General features: G+C 40.6%; 1 protein-coding gene across 5 annotated transcripts in view; it reads left to right on the top strand.

Annotated features, from left to right (window-relative positions):
* Positions 1-24,246, top strand: part of LOC127004076 (tyrosine-protein phosphatase non-receptor type 2-like) — a 71,607-nt gene that overhangs the window by 747 nt on the left and 46,614 nt on the right. For 4 of the 5 annotated variants that reach the window (XM_050871391.1, XM_050871392.1, XM_050871390.1 and 1 more), the window contains exons 2-8: positions 3,356-3,514; positions 3,819-3,953; positions 5,934-6,067; positions 9,264-9,489; positions 15,203-15,364; positions 15,589-15,781; positions 20,999-21,092. In XM_050871391.1, coding sequence (XP_050727348.1) covers positions 3,356-3,514; positions 3,819-3,953; positions 5,934-6,067; positions 9,264-9,489; positions 15,203-15,364; positions 15,589-15,781; positions 20,999-21,092 — 1,103 coding nt within the window. Of the gene's footprint in view, positions 1-824; positions 1,093-3,355; positions 3,515-3,818; positions 3,954-5,933; positions 6,068-9,263; positions 9,490-15,202; positions 15,365-15,588; positions 15,782-20,998; positions 21,093-24,246 lie in introns of all 5 variants that reach the window. The other variant, XM_050871393.1, reaches the window with a different exon arrangement.

Below are 24,246 nucleotides of genomic sequence, written 5' to 3'. Positions count from 1 at the left end.
CATCTCGACCCAACTGCTGCTAAAAGGGAAACCTATCACTGCTAGGGATAGTAGCTTAGCATCAGTATAGCTATAGTTGTGCTGCTCTTAACCCTTAAAGCGCAGGCTTATTTCGCCGTTCCTGTCCTCCCATGGGGGCATATTCAGGCAAAAACATAACTCACTTCAACTTTTTATATCTTCACTTCTACTTACCTCACATGACTAAATGAAGTATCATTGTAAAGTACAAACCCTTAACTGTCCTTTAACGTTAATTTGAAGACTATGACGATTGGTAGAGCTGTACTGGTCCTGTGGCAAATCAGGCACCAGTAAATCATTGCCATCTCTTACAAGAAAAATATTCAAAATCATAAAAAAAACCTATTAGTCCTACTTATGATTTTTATGTGAAAAACTCATCTTGGGTAATGTATATTAAACTATGGTTTCATTTAACATTGGCCAAGTTTAATACAAGAAAACGGCCAAATAAGACTGAAACAAATAATAAGTGGAAACAAACAAGGATTAATGAAAAAAAATAATAAAAAAAAAACTAAATGAAAAAAATGATTTAAATCTAATAAATCGAATTTTTAATATTTTTTTTAGAAAAATCATGCTTTTTTTCCAACCCTGTTTGTGTAGCTCGTCGATGATTAGGGCTAATCACTGATTGATTGGTGGTCTATTGTAAGTCACACCACCAATTACTCGAGATACTGATAAAAGCAGTACAAAAATATCTTTATAACACTTTCAAAACTATTGGAAGTGCTTGATAATGTTTTTCGTTGATTGGATCCAATCATTCATTGACAATTTTTTAATCTTTTTAGATGCAATAGTCCAAGTGATAATCATCAGCATCATAGTCAGACATGTCATCATCTACCTAAGTGCTTGCCAACACTTTCAAAATGATTGATGATGCTTTGATAAAAGTTCTGGCTGGCTGTAGCCATGAGGGGCAGCAAAGACTGAAGATCTCACATCTCCTGGTTATCAAGGCAGATAGCTTGACTGTACTTGGGGGAGAGGTGGACCTTACTGAAGTCGAACATGCTACGACTCCAGGATTCTCTCCCCTTCATCAGCCACACCTTGGTGAAGTTGTCATTTGCCTTGTGTTCAGATGTTAGCATGTACCCCTCACAATAAGACAATCACAGGGGGATTTCCTGAGTTCTTGAAAGTGTTACTTGGGGCTTTTCCCTCAGTAATCATGTTTAACAAACTGCTGTAATCAAAGAAATTTGCCCGTGCCATCTCTACAACTTGTATCAGTTGACAGTACTTCGGGACACCTCTAGTGGAGATTTTTCACCAGAGACGTTTTTTCTATGAGGAAAGAAAATGTAACCTTTGTTTCATTAGCTTCTAGATCTTATTTTGGGTGTGATATAGATTAACAGTTTTTGGTCATACATAGCGTCTGTACCCAGATCTCATCTGGTGGACTTCCTGCCACAGAGTTAATGGTATAGGAAGGACCAACACAAAGCCACACTGCACATGCCAACCTTAACCTTAAGAACCACAGTCCATAGTCCTTATTGTCCCCCCAGTGCAATTAGGGCTAAATTTTTCAAGTTTCAACAAGGCAAATTTTGGTCTTAGATAAAGGTAACTCTCGATTTACGCGAGTATTGTGTCCTTGAAGAGGTCGTGTAAATCAAAAACAATGTAAATCAAACAAGAGGTAGGTTTCTATCGAAAAATAAATATTCACTTCATTTAGTGGAGAGAGAGAGAGAGAGAGAGAGAGAGAGAGAGAGAGAGAGAGAGAGAGAGAGAGAGAGAGAATATCCATATCACCGAGATATCCACTCAGGCACTCAGTCTCAGCCTCACTCGTGTGAGGAAGAAATGAGGGACACCATGAGCGAGTGGCTAGTATTGGTACCGGTACCATACCATATAGCTAGTACCGTTGTATCGGTAGTGGTACCGATACCTGCCCACCCCTATTGTTGAGTACCGTGGCAGCATGGGTACTGCATTGTTGTTCAAGTGGCGCGCGGGAAGAACTGAGCTCAGCTGTGTGGCCATGGCGCCGTTTGAGTCCAGTTGCGTGAGACATCTGGTGGCCACTCCATAAAATATTACATATAAGTGAAAAAACGTGTAAATTAAACATTTATTTGGATTTTGGACCCCGCATTATTTCAAAAACACGTAAACCAAACTCGCGTAAATCGAGAGTTACCTGTATTTCAATAGCTTGATTTTACACACCAGAAAATGTGTGTTTCACTTGTATGTCAAATTCATACTGCACAGTGGAACATCAAAAGAGGTCAGGGAGAAGATGGTTTCCCTGGGGAGGTTGGAGGAGGCGAGGAGATGTCATAGGGTGTGTTGTAGCAGTGGTATCTTATGGTCTGTAGGGTATGTAGAGAGAACTGGATGGGAGGAAAAGGCTCATTGTGGTAATGAAAGAAGAATGGATAGTTTTCTCAGGGTTTCAGGTGGGAAGAAGCATGCCACATATACTAGTTCACATTCTACATCTCATTCACATAAATTTTTTTTTGAAAGGTTGCATATGTTTATCAGGCATAGTACCATGAGCACTAAACATGGCACCTGATGATCATTAATGTAGTACCTAAGGGGATGCTAACTAAATAGTGAAGAATTATAAAACTATGGTAGTGAAGAAAAGTGGAATGACTTAGATAAAGCAAGAACATATAATAATAAGTGAATTATCAGAGAAGGAAGTAGAGTTGGCTACAAATATAACTAACTGTTAAAGTTGCACCTGGCTCAAGTAGGGCAATGAGCAACCAAGGGAAGTCCATACCAAGGCTTTACGGATTCCATCTACCAGGCTTGGCGGAACAAGTAAAAAAAAACGTCATAACTAGGAAGTTGAATGTCGAGGAATTCTTACTGAATACAGTTAGTTATGAAATTTTTACAGCTTGTTTCTGTGGCAATCAGTTACTGCTTTTACAAACATAGTAGATATTGAGACACCTCTTTGAATTAAAGAGTTTTGCAAGTGTATGCTACCCACTTTTTTTTTATAGTTCAATTTCCTGTGAGTCCTCTAGAGCTAAGCAAACTCAAAAATTTGTTTCCTTTTGCATATATGTAAATTTTACACATTCCTGTTTTTCCAGCTTGAGTTGGTCCATTTCTGGTTCAATATTTGTGTATTATTGAGGTGTAACATTTTCTGAAGTGTAAGTAAAATTTCTAGCAGGCCACATCGTTATGCATTAGTTTATGATTCCAAAATATGCTTGTATCAATATTCACCATCAACATAAAGTCATCCTCTACCAAATGTTCAGAAAAAAATCTCTAGAGCACATCACTGCAATGTTGAAAGATGCTAAATAATATCCATTCTTTTCAGAGAATACGTGATGAAGGAACGTTTGACCTGCCGTGTACAGAAGCCAGAAAATCTTCTAACAAGAACCTGAATCGCTACAGAGATGTCCTTCCTTATGACCACACCAGAATAGTTCTCACAGACACCAACACAAATTATATAAATGCATCTCTTGTAAAGGTTTGTCCCATTTAATTGCTTGAACTGAATTTGTAGAAGTCAGGGCTGACAGAGGATCAGGCAAAGAGATTAAAATAATCATGGACAGGAGCTGAGGAGGAGGTGCTGGATGTCTTGCAATGTGCTGATAATTGCTGCTGATGGTTTAAGTGAAATGTGTAGTGAGTATTTATTGCTAAATCTCATCTTAAGCACTGCTATAAATTTGAGCAGTGCTGCTGGATAATGCTAATCATTGGATATTTGTATTTGTGTTCATTTGACTGTTTTGGTATTCTAAAATGATGTTTTTCCTTCATTGCAGGCGGAGTGTGTGAACCGGTCATATGTTCTTGCGCAGGGGCCATTGTCACACACAACTCCGCATTTCTGGCTCATGATATGGCAACAGAAAATTAAAGGTATAATCATGCTCAACAAAATAATTGAAAAGAATCAGGTGTGTATCAAAAAAAGGGTTGTCAATTCCTATATGTACTTATAGGACTACCTAGAGATATATTTTGACCAAATGATGAATTGAGTAGAGTTAAAAAAATAGAGAAATGCATGTGAATAGTTTAACCTTAAAAGTTGGTTCCTAAAAATTACATGAAATTTGATTCTAGATGTTACTATTGAGGCCCCACAAGGTTCTGATGGGGATAATTTATTTTGAATGTTACTAGTTTTCTAGATTCTATTGTAAATAGCAGAGGTGGGTGCCCACTTATCTTTTGTTAGTCTGCAATTCACAATTCCACTAACTTTGTTGGGCATTTCGCTAACCGCAAATTTTCCGGCTTCGCCGGTCCACTATCGCAAATCTGCTAATGCTAATGCTAATTAAAAAATTTAGTCCACTAATGAAGTCCGCAACAGTCCGCTAACCATTTTTTAGTCCGTTAACCCTTTACTGGTAGTTAAAAACATAATTTCCAATAAAATCCCCTGCTGCGCAACAGACACTCCTAGAATATTCCCTCCCACGCAGCCTGGGTAGGCTACCGCCTGCATGCTGTGCAGACTGGCTGCGCATCAGATAGATCTAGAATAGGGTGGCCAGATTTCTGGAAGTGAAATCCGGGACGCTTTAATAAAAAACATTTTCTGGGACAGTGCATGAAATCCAGGACAGACCATTAAAATCCAGGAAAATCTTGGACATCTGGCCACCCTAATCTAGAAGTTTCTCCACACTTTCAAAAATATTCTTGAATTTCCTGGAAATTTCATTGTTGGTGGTTTTTTAAAGTTTGCGTTAGCAGACTACAGTTTTGGCATTCCGCTAACTGCAAATCTGCTAATTTTTCAAATTTTCTGCTAACGCTATTCTGCAAATTTTTTGTTAGTCCCCTATTAGCGGATTAGCGATGAGCAGACTTAAATTGCAGAATGCCCACCTTTGGTAAATGGCAATATAAGTAAGTTTGCAAATGACACCGTCATGAGTTGGCTAATTTCCTCCAATTATGGTGACTTGGTTGAACACTGATACTAGTGCTAGTACAAGAACTTTATGAGAATCACTCATGCTAATTTGTCTTACGCATTTCAAATTGTCAGTTTGGAGTGAATGTTATAAGATTTTTTTAATTTTTTTAAATTTTTTTATAGAGAAAGGAGACTGAATTAGTTGATTTAGAAGCAGCCTTCAAAGTATATAGGCCAAGTAAAGCTGAGTGCAAGGCAGTTTTAGTAGGGAGGATGTTAGGTATCAAGTAACTGGGAGTGAACAGCGGGGCGATACTGAGAAGAGCAAAGGAAAGGCAAGTCATGGGGTTATATGAGATGATCAAGAGAGCCACAGGTGTGAGCATAGAGGTAAAGAGAGGATTGAGGGATTATAATTTTGTACCCAGACTTGTTCTTCAGAATAATGGCCATGGTGAATCGTAACAGAGGAGGGTACATGTAATGTTGGGCTGCAGAAGAACGCGTGATAGAATGATACATAGATAGCCTCCCTCCTTTTTTTATTTTATCAGTATTCAGACACTAAATCATTGTATTGTGTGAAAACAATAGATGGGTGGAGAGGGTTTATAAAAGACATCTATTGGCTCACAGTCGGATTGTAGATTGTAATGAATTTTTAGTATATTTTTAAGGGGATTCTACAAAATGATCAGTTGGAGGTCAGGCTGTAACATTCAATTTACAAAAAATCACAAAATATGTTTTACATCCAGTCACTGCTTGTTTTCTTGGTATTATGCAGTTGTTGTTTTTTCAGTATAGGAAACAGGCCAAAGGTAAAACAGTATTATAAAAGAGAAAATGTCATTTCTATGTCCCTACCTTGATACTCCTCTTTTGAAAGGTTTTTAGTAATAGGAAGGCAGCTTCAGAGTTTGATAAATTAGCTCTCATTTTTATTACCAGTAGAGGTGTGCAACCTTCATGTTCTGTGGATTCTAACACAGTTATCTCTTTCTAGATAAAGTGTCATCAGTACTGGCCCCTTGGGGAGAGTGAAGGGGGTGAAGACTCTATTTCGTTTTCAACTGTTGGCCTCAAGGTGGATCTCCTCAATGTTTCTCGGCATACCCACTACAACTATAGTACTTTAAGGTGAGTGACTGCCAGGGTTTTCTCATTATTATTATTATTATTATTATTATTATTATAGGCCAAGAATGTCAGCCTCTGTGGAGAGTTCGTGGAACTATATACCCAGTAAGAGTCCCAGAGGGGGGATCATTGGCCTTAGGAAAGAGCAAGTCATCTTAGTAAAAAACTATTAACTCTGTTCTTAAATAATTGCAGGTTTTCAGCTTTAACAACAACAACTGACTTTGGAATAAGACTAAGTGAAAAATATAAAGGAAACAGAAAATCATCTTGGAGAGAAGTAAAGAACGAAAGAAATGCAGAAAATATCTCCCCAAGTAAAGTAAGGGGGTGGGGTGCCAGCAGACTGGACTAAAGCCATCATTGTCCCAGTTTACAAGGGGAAGGGCAGGAGAGGGGAGTGAACGAGCTATAGAGGTATAAGTCTGCTGAGTATACCCGGAAAGGTATATGGAAATGTCATAATAGAGAGGGTGCAAAGACTTACAGAAGAAAAAATCAGTGAAGAACAAGGTGGCTCCAGGAAGGGAGGAGGATGTGTGGATCAGATATTTTCCTTCAGGATGGTAGTAGAAAAAATATTAGCAAAAAGAAAAAAAACTATACGCTGCCTTCATGGATCTAGAAAAAGCTTATGACAGAGTCGATTGGCTGGCATTGTGGGACGTTTTAAAGATATATGGTGTGGGAGGAAAACTGCTTAATGCAATAAAGTCTTTCTATGAGGATGCATCTGCATGTGTCAAAATTAGTGGAGAAACAAGTGAACATTTTGAGATAAAAGTGGGCTTGAGGCAGAGGTGTGTCATGTCACCATGGTTGTTCAATATTTATATGGATGATGTGATGAGAGAAATGAAGGGCAAAGTTGGGGAAGTTGGAGTAAAAATGTACGCTGATGGAAGGAAGTGGGTGTTGAATTCAGTCTTATTTGCTGATGACACAGTGCTCATTGCAGAAAATGAAAGTGACCTACAAAATTTGGTCAGTGTCTTTGATAGTGTATGTAAATGGAGAAAGCTGAAAAAAGTAAATGTCAACAAAAGTAAAGTGATAGTTTGTGAGCGGAGTAGAAGTGAGGTTGTGGATTTTGTATGCCCATATAGAGTGCGAATAGGCGCGCCTAACATCACCATTGCCGATCCAGGATTCAGGACGTTTCCTAAGTATAAGAAGGTAATGTTATTCTTGTATTTCGTAAAGAATCCTTATGACCAAAAACGAACTAAAATTATGAGTATTCTTTTTCTTAAACACAACATTCAATAAACAACAGAACAATAATATGGAAATACGTATAGCTACTGTTGCCAGATTGTCGTACTCAGAGCATAGTATTTACCTGTTTCTGATGCCTAACTATTGCCAAGAAACATCAGGATCTTACTCTTTTAACGATAACTATAAATTAGTTTCGTTATTGGAGCCCAGAAGACAGTTTTGGGGCAGGAAGTCGGAAAATATAAGTGGCGAAGAACAACAATCTGGCAATAATCTGTGACCGAGGCAGCAGCAGCCTGCCATATTGCGGGTATCAGATACCTAAAATAGCATACTTTTACTGCGCAAAGCAGGTGATGTCGCTTATTGTGACCTCGTGAGCTTTCATATTTATCTATTTGTGTATATTTCATGGTGGCAAAACTTAAATTATTAGTTTCATTTTTACTAGTGACATGAATATATGACTGTTTATCACACTAGAATTTCACTCTAATAAGTGAATCAGACTCCACAGAAATATTACCAGTATGTGTATGAATGAATACAAAGATAAGCACATACTTTGATTTAACTCTAGGATGTCTCGTGGATCATTAATAAATAAAAACAAAATATCCGGCTGAGCTACTCTTTAGCCCATTACCTTTAATGGTGCCCAAAAAACAGTCCCTCTGCCAAGTTTGTACCTCACATTTGGTGATGTTAGGTGCTCCTATTGAATGTGAAAAAGAATGCAAAATAATTTTGAACGTTGAAGAAATGGAGAAGGTTAATGAGTTTAAGTACCTTGGATCAGTTATGTGTAAGCATGGTGGTACAGAAGGAGAGACAAGAGAAAGGGCATTGCAAGGAAGAAAGGTGGTAGGGTCTTTGGGATGTATCATGAATGGCAGAAGTGTGAGCATGAAGGTAAAGAGGGATTTGAGAAATACAGTAATAGTACCAACTCTCACATATGCAAGGAAAACATGGGCCTGGAATGAAAGTCAGAGGTCTAGAGTGCAGGCAGTGGAAATGAGTTATTTGAGGAGTGCATGTGGAATGAGTAGAATGGATGGAATGAGTAATGAAAGTGTGTATGAGCGTTTTGGTATGTGTCACGTAGGTGAAGGGAAGAATTGTGGAATGGTGGAAGAAGTGAAGTGACAGACTTTAAAGTGGTTTGGCCACATGGAGCGAATGGAGGAGAGTAAGATGACCAGGAGGGTGTGTGTGAGTGAGATAGAGGGAGGGAATGTTAGAGGACGACCTCCAGTGAAATGGAGAGATAGGGTGCAGGAGTATGTCAGGGAGAGGGGTGAAAGATCCTTGAGAAATTTTGAGCAGGCAAGGAGGGAGTGTCTGGATAAAGAGAGATGGAAACTCTTCTGCCGTGGGCATCCCCCTGGTGGGAGCTCCTAGGAGTAGTCGTCAGAGATGAATGAATGAAAAAAAAATATCATATGAAAGCTGGTTCCACAATTTAGTTATACATGAAACAAAGCTTCTAGAAAATTGGTAAGTATTAAAACATACAGCTGAAGATGCCAAATCATTGAGATTTGAAGCGAGCCTAGTGAAATGAGATGAATGGTGTATATTTACCAATTTGTACCTACCTTCCAGTCTGCAATCTTGTTAGTGAAAAAGGTACTAAGAGAAAGTGAACTGAAAAACAAAAAATTCTGTCAAAATGAAAGATAATGTATCTTTTTTATGACTTTAATTTCTAGTCCTGGGCTCATTTTTCCTTTTTTTTCAGATAAGTCTCTAAGTAAAATGTTTACAAATTGGAAGGAGCATACAAATAGCAAATATTCCCTGATAATTATTTGCCACAGAATGACAGAAAAATTGTATTTAATGATTTCCCATTTCCAGGCATGAAAGAGAAAGATGCAAGGCATAGCAAATCTGTATATGGGGGATATTCTTTTCTTTTGTGAATTACAGTGCACCTTATTCTGAATCAGTGTAATCATTGGCTTTTCAGGTTAACAAAAACAACATCGGGTGAGAACCGCTTGATATTGCATTTTCACTACACAACGTGGCCAGATTTTGGTGTTCCTCAGTCTCCTGAAGCATTTTACAAGTTCCTAAATGTTGTAAGAGCAAGTGGTGTGCTGGAGCCTGATGTTGGCCCAGTGGTGGTCCACTGCTCCGCAGGCATCGGCCGTTCAGGAACCTTCTGTCTTGTGGACACCATTCTCATGATGGTAAGCAGAATTAGACAGGATTTGTATCTCGTAGTTTCCAGTTATTATTAAAAGCAGGCCATAAGAAGCATTGTAGGAAAAAAATACTCCTTTAGTTTCTTTTAGAAAACCACTTAAGTTAAAGGATTGAGTTTGGGTTCATTGCAAAGATTTGGGCAACAATTTTTTTTAGATATTTTCAAGGCAAAATTGCATTGTTTACCAGTGGCACATTGTCATCCCCCTCCCGCACTGGCAATAACCAGTATATTCATCCTGGCTAACCTGTACAATCTCAATGGTTTTAATTTGGTGGCATTCATTACCTTTTTGTGTGAATGTCAATGGTGTTAATTTAACATTGTGCCAGTGACCAAAGTTACAGGCCATTAACGCAAAGCGCAGGCTTATTTTGCGTGCCTATCCTCCCACACGGGCATATTTACTCAAAAACATACCTCACTTCAGCCTTTCATACCTTCACTTCTACTTAACTCATGTAACTGTGTGAAGTACCATTGTAAAGTCCTGTTTTTTTTTTTTTTTGTTGTTTTTTTTACGTCGTTGCCTGTTGCGCCGGTAGGCATCTTCCTGGTGGGGCCTGATGGTCGGCCCAAGGCTTCTTCCAGGTGGGGCCTGATGGTCGGCCCAAGGCTTCTTCCAGGTGGGGCCTGATGGTCGGCCCAGCCCGTTCTGGCGCAGGCGAGTGTTTATAGTGGCGCCATCTTGCATTGGCTCATGCTGCCCCCCGGAACTCGTTCTTGATTCGCTTGGACGGCTTCCTTAGAGTCCGGGTTGATGGGTGGTCTTCAGGACAACATGTGGGTAGTTTTAAGCCACTCGGCGGTGACTGAAAAATCCGAGTGGTAGCGTGGGGATTCGAACCCGCGTCGTCCATCATGCGGTGAATGTGGGCCCAGTACGCTACCAGTTCGGCCACCGCCTACCCTCCTTAACTGTTTATTGACGTTAAGTTGAAGACTATATGACCTTTGGTAGAGCGCGTACAGAATATTGCAGTAGGATCACTGAGAGCACATTTTTATAGACAGTTTTCCACCCCGAGTGGACTTCCCTTCTATGGTTTAGTAATAAGAAGCATAACTTTTATAAAGTTTATGTGAACCACACCCCAAAATAACTTAACTTCTAGGCCTTCTTGATGCCCTTGATGGGTATTGAGGTCAAAGGGCCCCCATCTTGTGGATGAAATTCACTGGAAGGTGAGAAGAGGTGGGATGTCTAGTGGACATCATTTCAAAGTTTACACAAGTCATACACTGACCAATAATTAATCAAGGGAGCATGGTTGGGTATTGTTTGAAAGAAAATGACATGCTTACCCTACTTCAGCATAAACAAAATAAATTTGACAGAGTGCTAAGTCAAAATATGCCTTTTTGACTATTGTCGACACCCGCGGTTTGAGCCCAGGAACCAGCTGTCGACTATTGTCGACACCTGCGCTTTAAGGGTTAAACATTTGTGCTGAGGGAACAGGAACAAGGCTGTCATTGACTAAGGAAGACCCACACACACTGTTTGGCTGTACTTACTTTTTGAGGCAGCCCAAATGTTGTCACTGGCCCGCACAAATAATACTGTGCTGCATTTGCCCATCAGTGTTTATTAAAGGGGCACTCAAACCTAAACCTTTACTTAAACATTCCATCCGGCTAGATTTTAGGGATGACTTGAAATGAAGATACTGGGGTTATATAGGAATTTTTTTTTTTTTTTTTTTTTTTTTTTTTACGTTGTTGCCTATTGCGCCGGTAGGCATCTTCCCGGTGGGGCCTGATGGTCGGCCCAAGGCTTCTTCCAGGTGGGGCCTGATGGTCGGCCCAGCCCGTTCTGGCACAGGCGAGTGTTTATAGTGGCGCCATCTTGCATTGGCTCATGCTGCCCCCTGGAACTCGTTCTTGATTCGCTTGGACGGCTTCCTCTAGAGTCCGGGTTGATGGGTGGTCTTCAGGACAGCATGTGGGTAGTTTTAAGCCACTCGGCGGTGACTGAAAAATCCCAGGTGGTAGCGTGAGGATTTGAACCCGCGTCGTCCATCACGCGGCGAATGTGGGTCCAGTACGCTATCGCTTCGGCCACTGCCTACCCGTTTGACCCTATTACAAAATCCTAAAGCCCTGTATCAACCAGCAGTAAAATATAGCAAAACTTGCTAAAGGGTAGGCTGCCATTAACTCATTTTTCCCTGAGATAGCTCTTAGATCCTTCCCTTAACAAGCACTTCATATACCGTATTTGACGGCTTATAAGACGCATGTGCTTATAAGACGCACTTCAATTTGGGCAGCCATTTAAATAATAAATAAATAAATGGGTTTAACCCCTAAAGGACAGGTGATGTTCTGAAACATCATGAGCGCAGTAGACTAGGTGTCCGGGCGATGTACTGGTATGTCATGGAGATTTTGTCGTGATTTTGAGCTCTAGGGCAATCTGTGATTGTCTAGGTCTATAATACACCAAATGGGAATATATTCCACCTTACATGTGGTGTCTATACGGAAATATTGAGTCTGCCTCGTTCAGATGTTTGCATCATAGCGCCAGCCTCTGCCAACAAAAATACGAGTGAGATGAGGCTTTTTTTTGTGACATGTTATTACTGTCTGCATAATCCGTTGTAGTAATCATAATTACCAGGATAAAATAATCTAAGACAATCAGTGTACAGGTAACTCTCAATTTACGTGAGTATTGCGTCCTTGCAGAGGTCGCGTAAATCAAAAACAATGTAAATCAAACAAGAGGTAGGTTTCTGTCGAAAAATAAATACCGTATTTTGCGGTGTATAACGCGCACCCAAAACTTTAAGACAACAATTTTGATAAAAAAAAGAAAAAAGTTCTATGTACGGGTTAAAGAACATTGACGATGTACAACTTCCCGAAATTTACATATTTTTGGTGTAATCTTTACTGCTTGAATTGACAAGTGTCCTTGAGTAAAGCAATGAAAATGTCGGCCGGGCTGGTGTTGTGAGAAATACATCCCTGTAAACATACTGATGATGCACAGCTTCTGATATCATATTAAGCATATTATTCTCACCATCACTCGTGGATTATGACAGACAACTAGGCAAGACACAATTCACACGGTTCTGGTGTCACGCAGCATGCAGCTGTTTGTTGTTTGGGTGTGGTTGTGTGGTTTTCAAACAATGCAAATGGCGGCCGGGCTGGTGTTGCGAGAAATATCTCCTCGTACATACTGATTATGTACAGCTTCTGAGATCATAATAAGCATATTATTCTCACAGTCACTCGTAGGTTATGACAGACAACTAGGCAAGACACAATTCATGCGGCATGCAGCTGTTTGTTGTGTGGGTGTGGTTCTGTGGTTTGTAAACAATGCAAATGGCGGCTGGGCGTGAAATAGCTCCTCGTACAAGACTCATGATGTACAGTTTCTGATATCATATTTACCCCATTATTCTCACTAATATTAATAATTAATAATGAACACATGGATATTTTTTTCCAATATGATTCTTTTATGCAGCTTGTACTGCTCCTTAGTCATACAATCGTAAGCCAGCTGTGACATCAAGATCAAGATCATACAAATGGCGCCTGACGGGAAAACGGGATAACAGCAAGGCATGGGCGATCCTCCACTGATTTAATTTTTGTATGGCAGTTATTTGATCGCCCTGTATTCTATGGTAACATATTATAAGACAGCTATGGACTTTGAAGGATCATTAACAATAATAAAGGTAAGTTTGCAGTTGTTATTGGATAAGACGAAACACAGACCCTTAAAAACACCCCAAAGAAGAAAAAAAGTCATTAAAAATTTGTACATTCGGCGTATAACGCGTAGGGTTAAACTTTCAGGCATTTTTAAGTGAAAAAGGTGCGCGTTATACATTCAGTGGAGAGAGAGAGAGAGAGAGAGAGAGAGAGAGAATATCCATATCACCGAAATATCCACTCAGGCACTCAGTCTCAGCCTCACTCGTCTGAGAAAGAAATGAGGGACAGCATGAGCGCCTGGCTAGTATTGGTACCGGTACCGAGCAGTCTGGTACCATTAGCACCGGTACTGGTACCGTTACCTGCCCACCCCAATCGTTGAGTAGCGTGGCAGCGTGGGTGCTGTATTGTTATTCAAGTGGCACGCGGGAAGAACTGAGCTCAGCTGTGTTGCCGCGGCGCCGTGTGAGTCCAGTTGCGTGAGACATCTGGTGGCCACTCCATAAAATATCGCGTATAAGTGGAAAAAACATGTAAATTAAACATTTATTTTGATTTCGGACCCCGCGATATTTCAAAACGCATAAAATAAACTCGCGTAAATCACGAGTTACCTGTACTGCATATGGCTGATGCGAAGCCAAAGACAAGACCGCGCACAGGCAACGGAACACGAGTCGCCTCGGTCTCCTGCACAGAGCGTGAAAAATACTTTATTTCATCACATCTCTGTGATGAAACAAAGATGCCTAGGAAACTACTTGTTCCTGCACAATGCAGGAGAAGGATTGAAGTAAACTAAACTATGACCCTTTTCTATTTTTTTGTACCTTCAGTAGTTTTCATGTAATTTATAGTGGGAAATGTGATTTTCAGCATAAATGTCTTTGATAGTGTATGTAAAAGGAGAAAGCTGAAAAAAGTAAATGTCAACAAAAGTAAAGTGATGGTTTGTGAGTGGAGTAGAAGTGAGGTTGTGGATTTTGTATGCCCATATAGAGTGGGAATTGAATGTGAAAAAGAATGCAAAATAATTTTGAACGGTGAAGAAAGGGAGAAGGTTAATGAGTTTAAGTACCTTGGATCAGTTATGTGTAAGCATGGTGGTACAGAAGGAGAGACAAGAGAAAGGGCATTGCAAGGAAGAAAGGTGGTAGGGTCTTTGGGATGAATCATGAATGGCAGAAGTGTGAGCATGGAGGTAAAGAGGGATTTGCAAAATACAGTAATAGTACCAACCCTCACATATGCAAGGAAAACATGGGCCTGGAATGAAAGTCAGAGGTAAAGAGGGATTTGAGAAATACAGTAATAGTACCAACCCTCACATATGCAAGCAAAACATGGGCCTGGAATGAAAGTCAGAGGTCTAGGGTGCAGGCAGTGGAAATAAGTTTTTGAAGAGTGCATGTGGTGTGAGTAGAATGGATGGAATGAGTAATGAAAGTGTGTATGAACGTTTTGGAATGTGTCACATGGGTGAAGGGAAGAAGTGTGGAGTGGTGGAAGAAGTAAAGCGACAGACTTTAAAGTGGTTTGGCCACATGGAGCGAATGGAGGAGAGTAAGATGACCAGGAGGGTGTATGTGATTGAGATATGTAGGGAATGTTGGAGGATGACCTCCAGTGAAATGGAGAGATAGGGTGCAGGAGTATGTCAGGGAGAGGGGTGAAAGATCCTCGAGAAATTTTGAGCAGGCAAGGAGGGAGTGTCTGGATAGAGAGAGATGGAAACTCTTCTGCCGTGGCCATCCCCTGGTGGGAGCTCCTTGGAGCAGGCGTCAAAGATGAATGAATTAAAATCAACCCTCTGATATAGCAAAAATATAATTTATTTATACTGATTGATTGATTGATGAATAATGAAACTCATGACACCAGAACATCTGAGGTTATATAGGACTTCATTTATGCAAATAAGCCACTTTGTTGTTGAGCTGGGTCATGTAATCATTTAGTATTAGTCATAGTTTTGGATTGATGCGGGCATGATTGTCTTTGTTTTACAGCTGGCCAAAGGCTTGTGTGGCTCTGGTCAAGGCAAGGTGGTTGATATGTTACTGGACATGAGGAGGCAGCGCATGGGCCTCATACAGACACATGACCAGCTGAGATTTTCATATCAAGCAATCGTTTACGGTGCACACAAGCTCAGTGAAGTGAATGGAAAAGTAAGTGTTGAACTAAATGGCTCTTGTTATATTTTTCCAGTTTTAGTTATTTTAAATGCTGTCGTTGGATTAAGTACTTGTAAGAGTGAGAAATTGTACAATGTTGTGTAGTTTTGCTTATGTGAATGAGATTTTGTTCTATAGGATGTAATTAATATTGAAGACAACCTCTTAAAAAATTCATAGACCCACAAATGATGTATATTCTTCTTTGTATATCACAGGATCCTTGCGAAGAAAGCAGCAGTGAGGAACCTTCTTTAGCAGACGAGCTACCGCCTCAACCCCCACCTCGCACAGACTCCCTCACACGGTCCATGATAGAGAGCCAACTGACACACGAACTCCAGGATGGCAATGGCACAGACACAGCACCTGAGGATGATGAAGAGGACTTTGAAGAGGACAGCAGAGGAAGTAAGGCAACAAGTGTACCAAGAAATGAATTTTGTTATCATATTACACAGAGAATAATGTGTTGAGAAAAAAAGTTTGAGTCTCAACCTCTTCTGCATGACATCTCATTATCAAACAAAGGCATAATATTATATTTCCATACAGTTGCTGATTCATCACATAGTTGCTGGTTCAACACAAAGTCATTCCATTGATACCCCATGATCCTCTGAAGGCACTTGGTACCAAAGGCCTCAACACACCTAAGTCACTCTTCAGTGTCTCACAGCCATACAGGAAGACAGGGAGCACAAGTGACTTATGATTAAAATCTTTGTCCACCTGCATAGATATCAACAACTCCATATACTGGTGTTGAGTGAGTCCATAACACCATGGGCCAGGCCAATCTGTCATGACATCCTGGTAAGACCCACCATTGTAATTCACTACACTACCAAGGTAGCCCTATGTAAAACTTCTCAACATCCTCACCACATGCATGAATAGACTGAACTGTGTCATCCAGCAAGGTTCCAAATGACTGGACCTTGCTTTTGGTCCAGGAGACTTTCAGTCTCAGGGGTTTTGCCTCCTTATGTAGCACTTTGAGAGCCAGCACCTGGACCTCAAGTGATACTATGAGAAGTACAGCATCATCATCAAAAATAAGATCATCGACGTTGATGTTGCCAAAGATGTCCTGCAACGACTTTGATCAGCAACATTGCCTGATACCCAGTCCATGCAAGTGTTGAAAAGTGATGGAGCAAGGAACCACCCCTAGCCCACTCCTGAATTAACAGGGAAGAAACCAAAAACACTTCCTACTCACTTCACAGCACTTTTAGTCCTAGAGTAAAGGCCATTCATCAGGTCAATAATCCTTGCAGGAATCCCATGGATCCACAGACTGTCCCACAGTGCCTCACAGGGCACTAAGTCAAAAGCCTTCATGAGATCAACATAGGCTGTGAACAGCCTCTTTTGAGAATCGTGTCAGCTTTCCAGAAAGACATGAAGTGTTAAGATCCGGTTAGTTGTTGACTTGCTGGGCGTGAACCTGGATTGCTTACGTCTCTGAAACTTTAGCAGGTGAGATTGAATTCACATCAGCAACAGATGAGCTAGCACCTTGCCCAGCACACTGAGCAATGTAATTCCACAGTAATTATTGCAGTTCTGTTGGTTCCCTTTCTCTTTCCATATAGGGACAACCAACCCCTTTTCCAGTCAAGAGGAATAGCACTGGACTGCTACATGGCAGACAACACTGCACGCAACCCATGGATCAGTGCTTCACCCCCAGCTTTCAGCATGTCTGTGCTGGTATTACGGATCCCAGCTGCTTTTACCCCCTTCAACTTCCTCACAGCCTCTCTCGCCTTCGCAAGAGAGGGTGGAGTTTCATCCATTGGTGGATCACCTGCTGCCATCTGCAACTCAGCCAGAGGGAGCTGTCCGCTTGATGGCTCTGCCATGTACAACTGCCCAAAGTACTTGGCTCAACGAGCCAGGTATCCATCTGCATCTGATACTATTTCCCAATCAGCCATTTGGATTGTACTTGCCTGAGATGTGGATTTGGAACAGAGCTTCTTCAGAGCTTGAAAGGCAGGTCTAAGGTCGTTTGCATTTAGACAACCCTCAACATCCTCAGCGAGATCTCTGATGTGTCTCTCCTGAACCCTCCTCAGAATGATTCACATTCTAGTCCTTCGTGACAAAGTCTTGTATTGCTCCGAGTTTCCGTCCAGCCTGGCAGTACCACTCACCTCTATATTCTCCTGTGCCTCCCTCGAGGTAGTGCCACTTCTAGACCTCGGAACCTCTCCAATGCATCTTTGAAAGTTTCTCATTTAAAGGTATCCCACAAATCTCCTGTATTTTGAGAATTTCTTGGACTTGATGCATATCCTCAGTTTTGCAACATTGTCTGTGGTTGGTTGGTTCTAAAGAACTCAACTCTCCAGAAACCCCAACAGTTCTGGAGGATCCTCCAGCGAGTACTAACAAGGATGTAATTGATCTCCTTTTCCACACTGTCAGCATTTCTATACCAAGTCCAGCAGAAAGGGTTGCATCTTGAACCAGGAAACAGTAATCGTCAGCCTTAACTTTGCAAGGTACGGATGTGAACTGCTTACATTTCTGGTGGCAGAGCTGTGGGGACCATCACATAATTCAGCCAGCTCTCTCTGTGCCAGTAACTGCATTGAAGTTGCCCAAGACAATGAGTGTGTCGCGTAGGGGGGCTCTGGTCAACTGTAGAGTCAAGCTTGGCGTAGAACATTTCTTTATTCAAGTTCGCACATTTCAGTAGAGGCATACAATGCAATAAGAGATATGAAGCCCAAGGAGTGCTTCAACCTCACCAGCATTATACGCTCATCAACTGGAGTAGCCCCAACAACAGAGGAGTGGAGTCAGCTGGAAATGGCTTTGAGATCGGCACCAACGCTCTGGCCTGACCAGTAGTAGGTATAGTCTCCACTACTGATCTCTCCATTGCCAGGTCTCTTCATCTTAGAGAGTGCCATTATATCCACTCTCAGTCTCCTGCATTCAGCTGACAGATGTGGTAGTCGCTGATCCTCCAAGATGCTCAGGATGTTCCAGGCACCCACATGGAGAGCCCACCGAAGGTTAACGCCAGGTCTGGCTCAATGAGCTTATGTCTCATCTACACCACCCTGGCAATCCCCATATGAAGGGGACGAGTGTGTTTGATTGGGCAGGGGTGCCCTTCTGCCCTGACCAGACCTGTCAAAACCACTGGATGCTATATATATAAGTTGAAGAGATTGCTCTCCTATGGCCTCACCTACTACTAACCTACAAGGGGAGGCTGATTGTTGGGCCTAAAAGCCCAACAGCCCCAGGGGTACAGGAGAGTATACACTGTCACCACATGACTTTGTGGTGGCTGCTTGGCCCATTGTCATGCAGACTAGCCTATTGATCTCCCCTAGCCAGGAGAGGCTGCCCATCCTGGCCATAATAAGGGACCAAAGAGGTGTGTTGCTAGCCACAGCACATGACTATGGCATCACTCAACATCTAGAACTCCAATCTCCCGGCCTTACAGGGACGCCATACATGGCAAACATGAAGGTACTAGCTAGACTAATAACCTAATACTTAGATTTTTATTATTTGCCTTAAACATCATGAATCTCCTTCTCTTTGACCTAGAATTCAATTTTCAACATAATATTAACACCATTGCGCACGTGGACGCGACATACGCATCACTATAATTGTCTGGTTAAAGAGCATGGCTTCTGATTGACGCGACTGTCGTGTCACGGGGACAAAAAAATCACCAAAAATTCTGTAATTCTCATTGACGCATGATACTTGGTCTGTAGACAGGCTAGCACATGTCGGCTCGAGGTAAGCTGATAGATCCTGCCAAGAAGGATCTATCAGCTTATCTCTAGCGGTCGCGGACTGGTTAGTGTGTGGCGAGGGGCAGGGTTCAATATTTTTTTTCTTTCAAGCCTAACTCATCAACTATACATCATATAAGAAATCTGAAACTACCATTGTTTAGGTAATGTATCTGTTCTTTAAGATGACCATAAAAAAAAACTATAACAGTTATGGAGATAAGTGGAAAAAAGTGAACATTTTTTGAATTTTTATTTATTTATTTATTTATTTTTCAAATTTATGACTGTTTTAATTGGTATATCAAAATTCCGTTTATTGCGCTAATTAGCTCATAAATGTCCGCTTCTTTTGTTATAGAACACAATTTGTTATATTTTTACTCCTATGTGAAAATGTGAGTTTATTTCAGAAATTGGTTCGTGTCACTTCAACTCACGATATCTCGGTAAAATATAAAACAAACATTATTTTTTTTCTTTACACATGAAAGAGCTTACAATTTACAGTGGAATGTATGTAGTTTCATAAAAGTGAACCGAGCAAAAGATTCGATAAGCGAGTTTCGAAAAATTTATACCGCGCACTCAAGGTACCAAAATCAGGCCTCCCAATAGCCAGTTAAGTGTGCGTTTTGGACGCCAAAATCAGATGGGAGGGTGTGCACGAAAGTGTTAATGATTGTATGTAAATATTACCCCAGATCTCAGAGATGACTGACATTAGTTTGACCATGATGTGTTAAAAGGTAAAGTTGGAGGCATATGCAAAGCTGCTTGTGGCCTTAGTGCTCATATCCATCTCAATGGCCTTTGAGCATGTGGTGGGTTAGAACCTACTACCTGGGACACAGGAATGTGTGACATCCGGGTTACCATAATATGATAGACAAAATAATAATGCTGGTCATTGGGACATTATGGAAAAATACAATATTGTATGGAGTGGTGGCACAAAGTAAATCATTTATGAATGAACTAAATTTTGGGAACAAAGTTATTTGTAAAAAAAAAAATGTTTTCTTCAGTTATTGGTGAAAACAGCATTTTAGGTATTGTTAGTGGCACCTAAGAGGGTGTTGATAGAAATGGTAATGAAAATAAAATGTGTGAGAGCTGAGAAGTGGCAGAAATTGAAAAGGAAAGGAGGGAAGGGTGCAATTTTGGTCTCCCAAGGAGACCTGAGTGGTCAGTGTGCAGGTGTCCTGGAGGACCCAGGTTCTAGTCTCACCCGCTGTACAATCGTGGGACACAAGTGTTGACACACTGTCCACTGAGTTTCGTTCACCTGCCCCGATTTTAAAATATATACCGCATGGAAAGAGGCTAATGTTCAGATATGTCACTTCATAATACACTCTCCATAATTTATTAGATATGAATTTGTCAGTTGTTGACACTGATAACAAGTTTTTAATTCGCGGACGAAAATGTTTCTTTACATTTCGTTCAAATTTAGTCAAGGACAGCTAAAGTTGTTTACAATGCTATTATGCATTTGAGTAAATGTTGTATTCATTCCTGCAACATCCTCGCTAAGAAAATACGAAGAAAACATTGATATCGTGCACAAATATTCTGATATGGTCTAAAAATCTATAATGATACCACCATTTAACTCGCTTGACAATGTTATGCAATGACGTCATTGACCATGCCCGCTGGCGCATTTAGGAAACTAGTAGGCTATTATGCATTGAATTGAATTAAAATGAAAGAAGTTTTTTTTTTTTAATGTTCAATAAGTCATTTCTTTTAGATAGAGGTCTATTAAATAGAAGATTTACTGTAGTTTTACAGCTTACTCTCGTTAATTTCTACATCATTTCATTTTGTTTATTTGCAGGTGCCCCAGGAAGACCTCTCCCTGAGCCCCCTGGGTCAGATGGCTCAGGCCCAGACACTTCCTTGCCTCCCAGCCCCGAGCACAACAATGCCACGTAAGTAACCTTGCCATCACTTTGTAGGAGTTCTCCAGAGATTTTATATTATTTTGCATGGCAGTCAGAATTTTAGTTTCACTGTTGTTTTCATGTTTATTTCACAAACACTTTGCTTCGCTCTTGATAGGTATGCTTTATTAATCTTATTCTCTCTGTGCAGAAAGATGTAAAAAGGCACCAAGATATTGCAGATAATTTCTTAAATAGTTTCCTGACTCACTCTTTCCTCTTTCATTAAAACTTGGCACACTGATTTTCACATTGACTGTAAAAAAAGATCAAAATCTTCTCTAGGGATTTTTCAGCACACTGTTCATTGTCAGAATTAGGGTTAGGTAGGTATTTGTACCGCTAAATGGTAAGCAAGTAAGCGTCGAGGCATGGAGGGTGTGAGATAACCCAATGTGCAGGGTTGAGGGATGAGTATCATGTTACACTACTGTTTACATGTACTGTTCATGTATTTTATTCATTATTTGATATTGGTATCTTTTACCTTATTTTATGTTTTTTCATTATTTATTTGATATTTTCTATTATAATACTTTATCATTGTTATACTATTATTACCTAATGGTCTACGAAAGTTTAATAAATGAAGGATGGAATGGAGGAGAGAGGTTTGAAAATTAATATGGAAAAAACAAAGTACATAATGACTGGAAAAGAAGCAAGAGAAAAGATTAAATCCAGAAAATATCCATATGGATGCTGTGGGAAGGGAGTAGGTGTAAATTCAGTCTTGTGCACATGTTGCAGGCAGTGGTGCCACCTTAGATGCTCAGGCCTCAAAAATGTAAGAGGAGTGCAGAATTTTACATGCTCAGCTTGTGTAAGGAGACAGCAAGGACAAGAAACTGAGAGGGATGAACTAGAGGTGAATGGAGGAAAGCTGGATGAGGTAGAACATTTCTGTTATTTGGGACATGTTCTGGACTGCAAGGCGGGAGTGGAGAGGACAGTGAGAGCGAGAGTGGCAGCAGCATGGTTAAAGTGGATGGAGGTGGCTAGTCTACTCGTGAATCATAGCATCCCTCTAAAGAGCAGAGAAAGGGTGTACCAAGCATGTATTAGATCAGTGATGTTGTATGGAGTAAAAACATGGGCTCTAACTAGAAAATTGATGGAGGTTCTGAGAGCAAGTGATTGCAGAATGCTGAGGCATATGGTGGGGATCAGGTGGCAAGATAGGGTGTCCAGTGCAGATGTAGCTAACAGATGTGGAGTAGAGGACCTGGAAACAGTGCTCAGAAGGGAAAGACTGGTGGTTTGGACATGTGAAGAGAACAGGGGAGGATACATTGCTGGGAGTTTTGGAGAGATTAGAGGTAGAAGAAAGGAGACCAGTTGGTAGACCTAGGAAAATGTGGAGATGTATACAGGAAGACTTGGCATTGATGGGATTGGATGAGCATCGGGCAGAAGACAAAGTAAAGTGGAGGAGAGCCATAAAGCGTCCAACCGCTCAGGAAGAGTGAAAACGGACGTTAAACGAAATGATGATGGTGATGATGGTCTACGAAATAATAATTTATGAGTAAAATTGAAGGTAAGCTAAGAAAGAAAACAATTCCATCCTTGGTGTGCTGCTGAAAGGCTGAAAGTGGTACTCATATTTAAACACACAATTTAATGGTGGACTCAGAGAAAGGCACCACCAGTTTGGACTTGACTATCATTAATTCAGCCCTCGCTCCTAAATGTATTGATACTGACACCATGATGCTTTCAGTAAATGACATTTGAATAGCTGACACCACGGTGTTGGGTACTAGCAGCTTTCACTACTAAGCCAGTGTGGCCTCATAGTCTAGCTGCTTCTTGCACTGGTACTGGTACCACCTGCACCAGAGCCTTTAAGCACTGGTACTCCTCGTATCAAAATTTATGGCACTTCCCCAGCCCATGTCAGAATATTTGAATGTATGGCAAAAGTCCAATTATTTATAAATAAAAAATTTAGAATGCAGTAAATGATTCTGTGGACATTATAATTTGAGCCATCTTCCACTGAGTTAAACTTCCTTTGTTTTCGCTCAATTCAGTTGCGTATGAGAAAATTTAATGCACTTCCATTATACTTGTACAACAAACATCAAATTTCCATAGTTTAGGGTAAACCATGAGTGATAATACTAATATCTTAATAATCATGTGCATATCACTTGTCAATCAAAGATTGACATTTCATCATAGACATTAATTTATTCCACTGAATATTGATTTAGTGAAATGCTATTAAATCAGTCTGATTTAGTTGACTAAATCACTAAATTAGTCGGAACAAATAAGCGCTTTTTCAGTGTTTTCAATACCTCGAGTTTCGCGATCCTTGAGTTTAGCGCTATACCTTCGGAACGAAGTGAGCGCGAAACTTGAGAGGGTACTGTAGTTTTTCCTTAAAGTTGTGCACACTCTTCGTCATTACTACTTCCTCACTTAGTCTGTTCCAAACCTCTGTTTCTTTGTGGGAAGCTATATTTTTTTATGTCTCAAGCATCTTCCTTTTCTCAATTTTTTACTGTGTCCTCGTGTGTTGCTGGTGTTTCTTACTTCTCTTAGTAGCAACTCCTTGTTATCTACTTCTTCCATTTTATTCCACAGTTTGTAAATTAGTATTAAGTCTCCCCTTTCTCTTCTTTGTTCCAATGTTGGCAGGTCCATTTCCTTTATCCTTTCTTCATATGACAATCCCTCCAGTTCTGGACCATTTTTGTTGCCATCCTTTTTATTCTTTCTATTTTTTTTCACGTGTTTCTCCTTATGGGAAGACCACACAGTTTCCGCATATTCCAACTTTGGTCTAATCATATTAGTAATGATCTTTTTCATCATATCCTTATCCATGTAGTGAAATGCTATTTCTATATTTCTTACCATTCTATACGTATCACCGAATATCCTATTTACATGACTCTGACTGTTGATTATCTTGTATTGTCACTCCCAGATCTCTCTCTTCCTGCTATATTGGACAACATCCACCAGTTACTCGTCCGTAGATTTTCCATGCTGGGCTGATATGATTTTCCACCAAATTTGGTGGAGAACCCACTTAATTGGCAATCCTGTGTTGTGAGAAAAAGTGTTGGAACACTCATACGTGGGAGATTTGAGTGCGGCTGGAGCTCGCAGCGAGTGTTTAGCACCA

The sequence above is a fragment of the Eriocheir sinensis genome, chromosome 27, assembly GCF_024679095.1.
Source record: "Eriocheir sinensis breed Jianghai 21 chromosome 27, ASM2467909v1, whole genome shotgun sequence".
Lineage (NCBI taxonomy): Eukaryota > Metazoa > Arthropoda > Malacostraca > Decapoda > Varunidae > Eriocheir > Eriocheir sinensis.
Note: the sequence above shows the minus strand (reverse complement) of the source record. Positions and strands in the feature narration are given on the sequence as shown.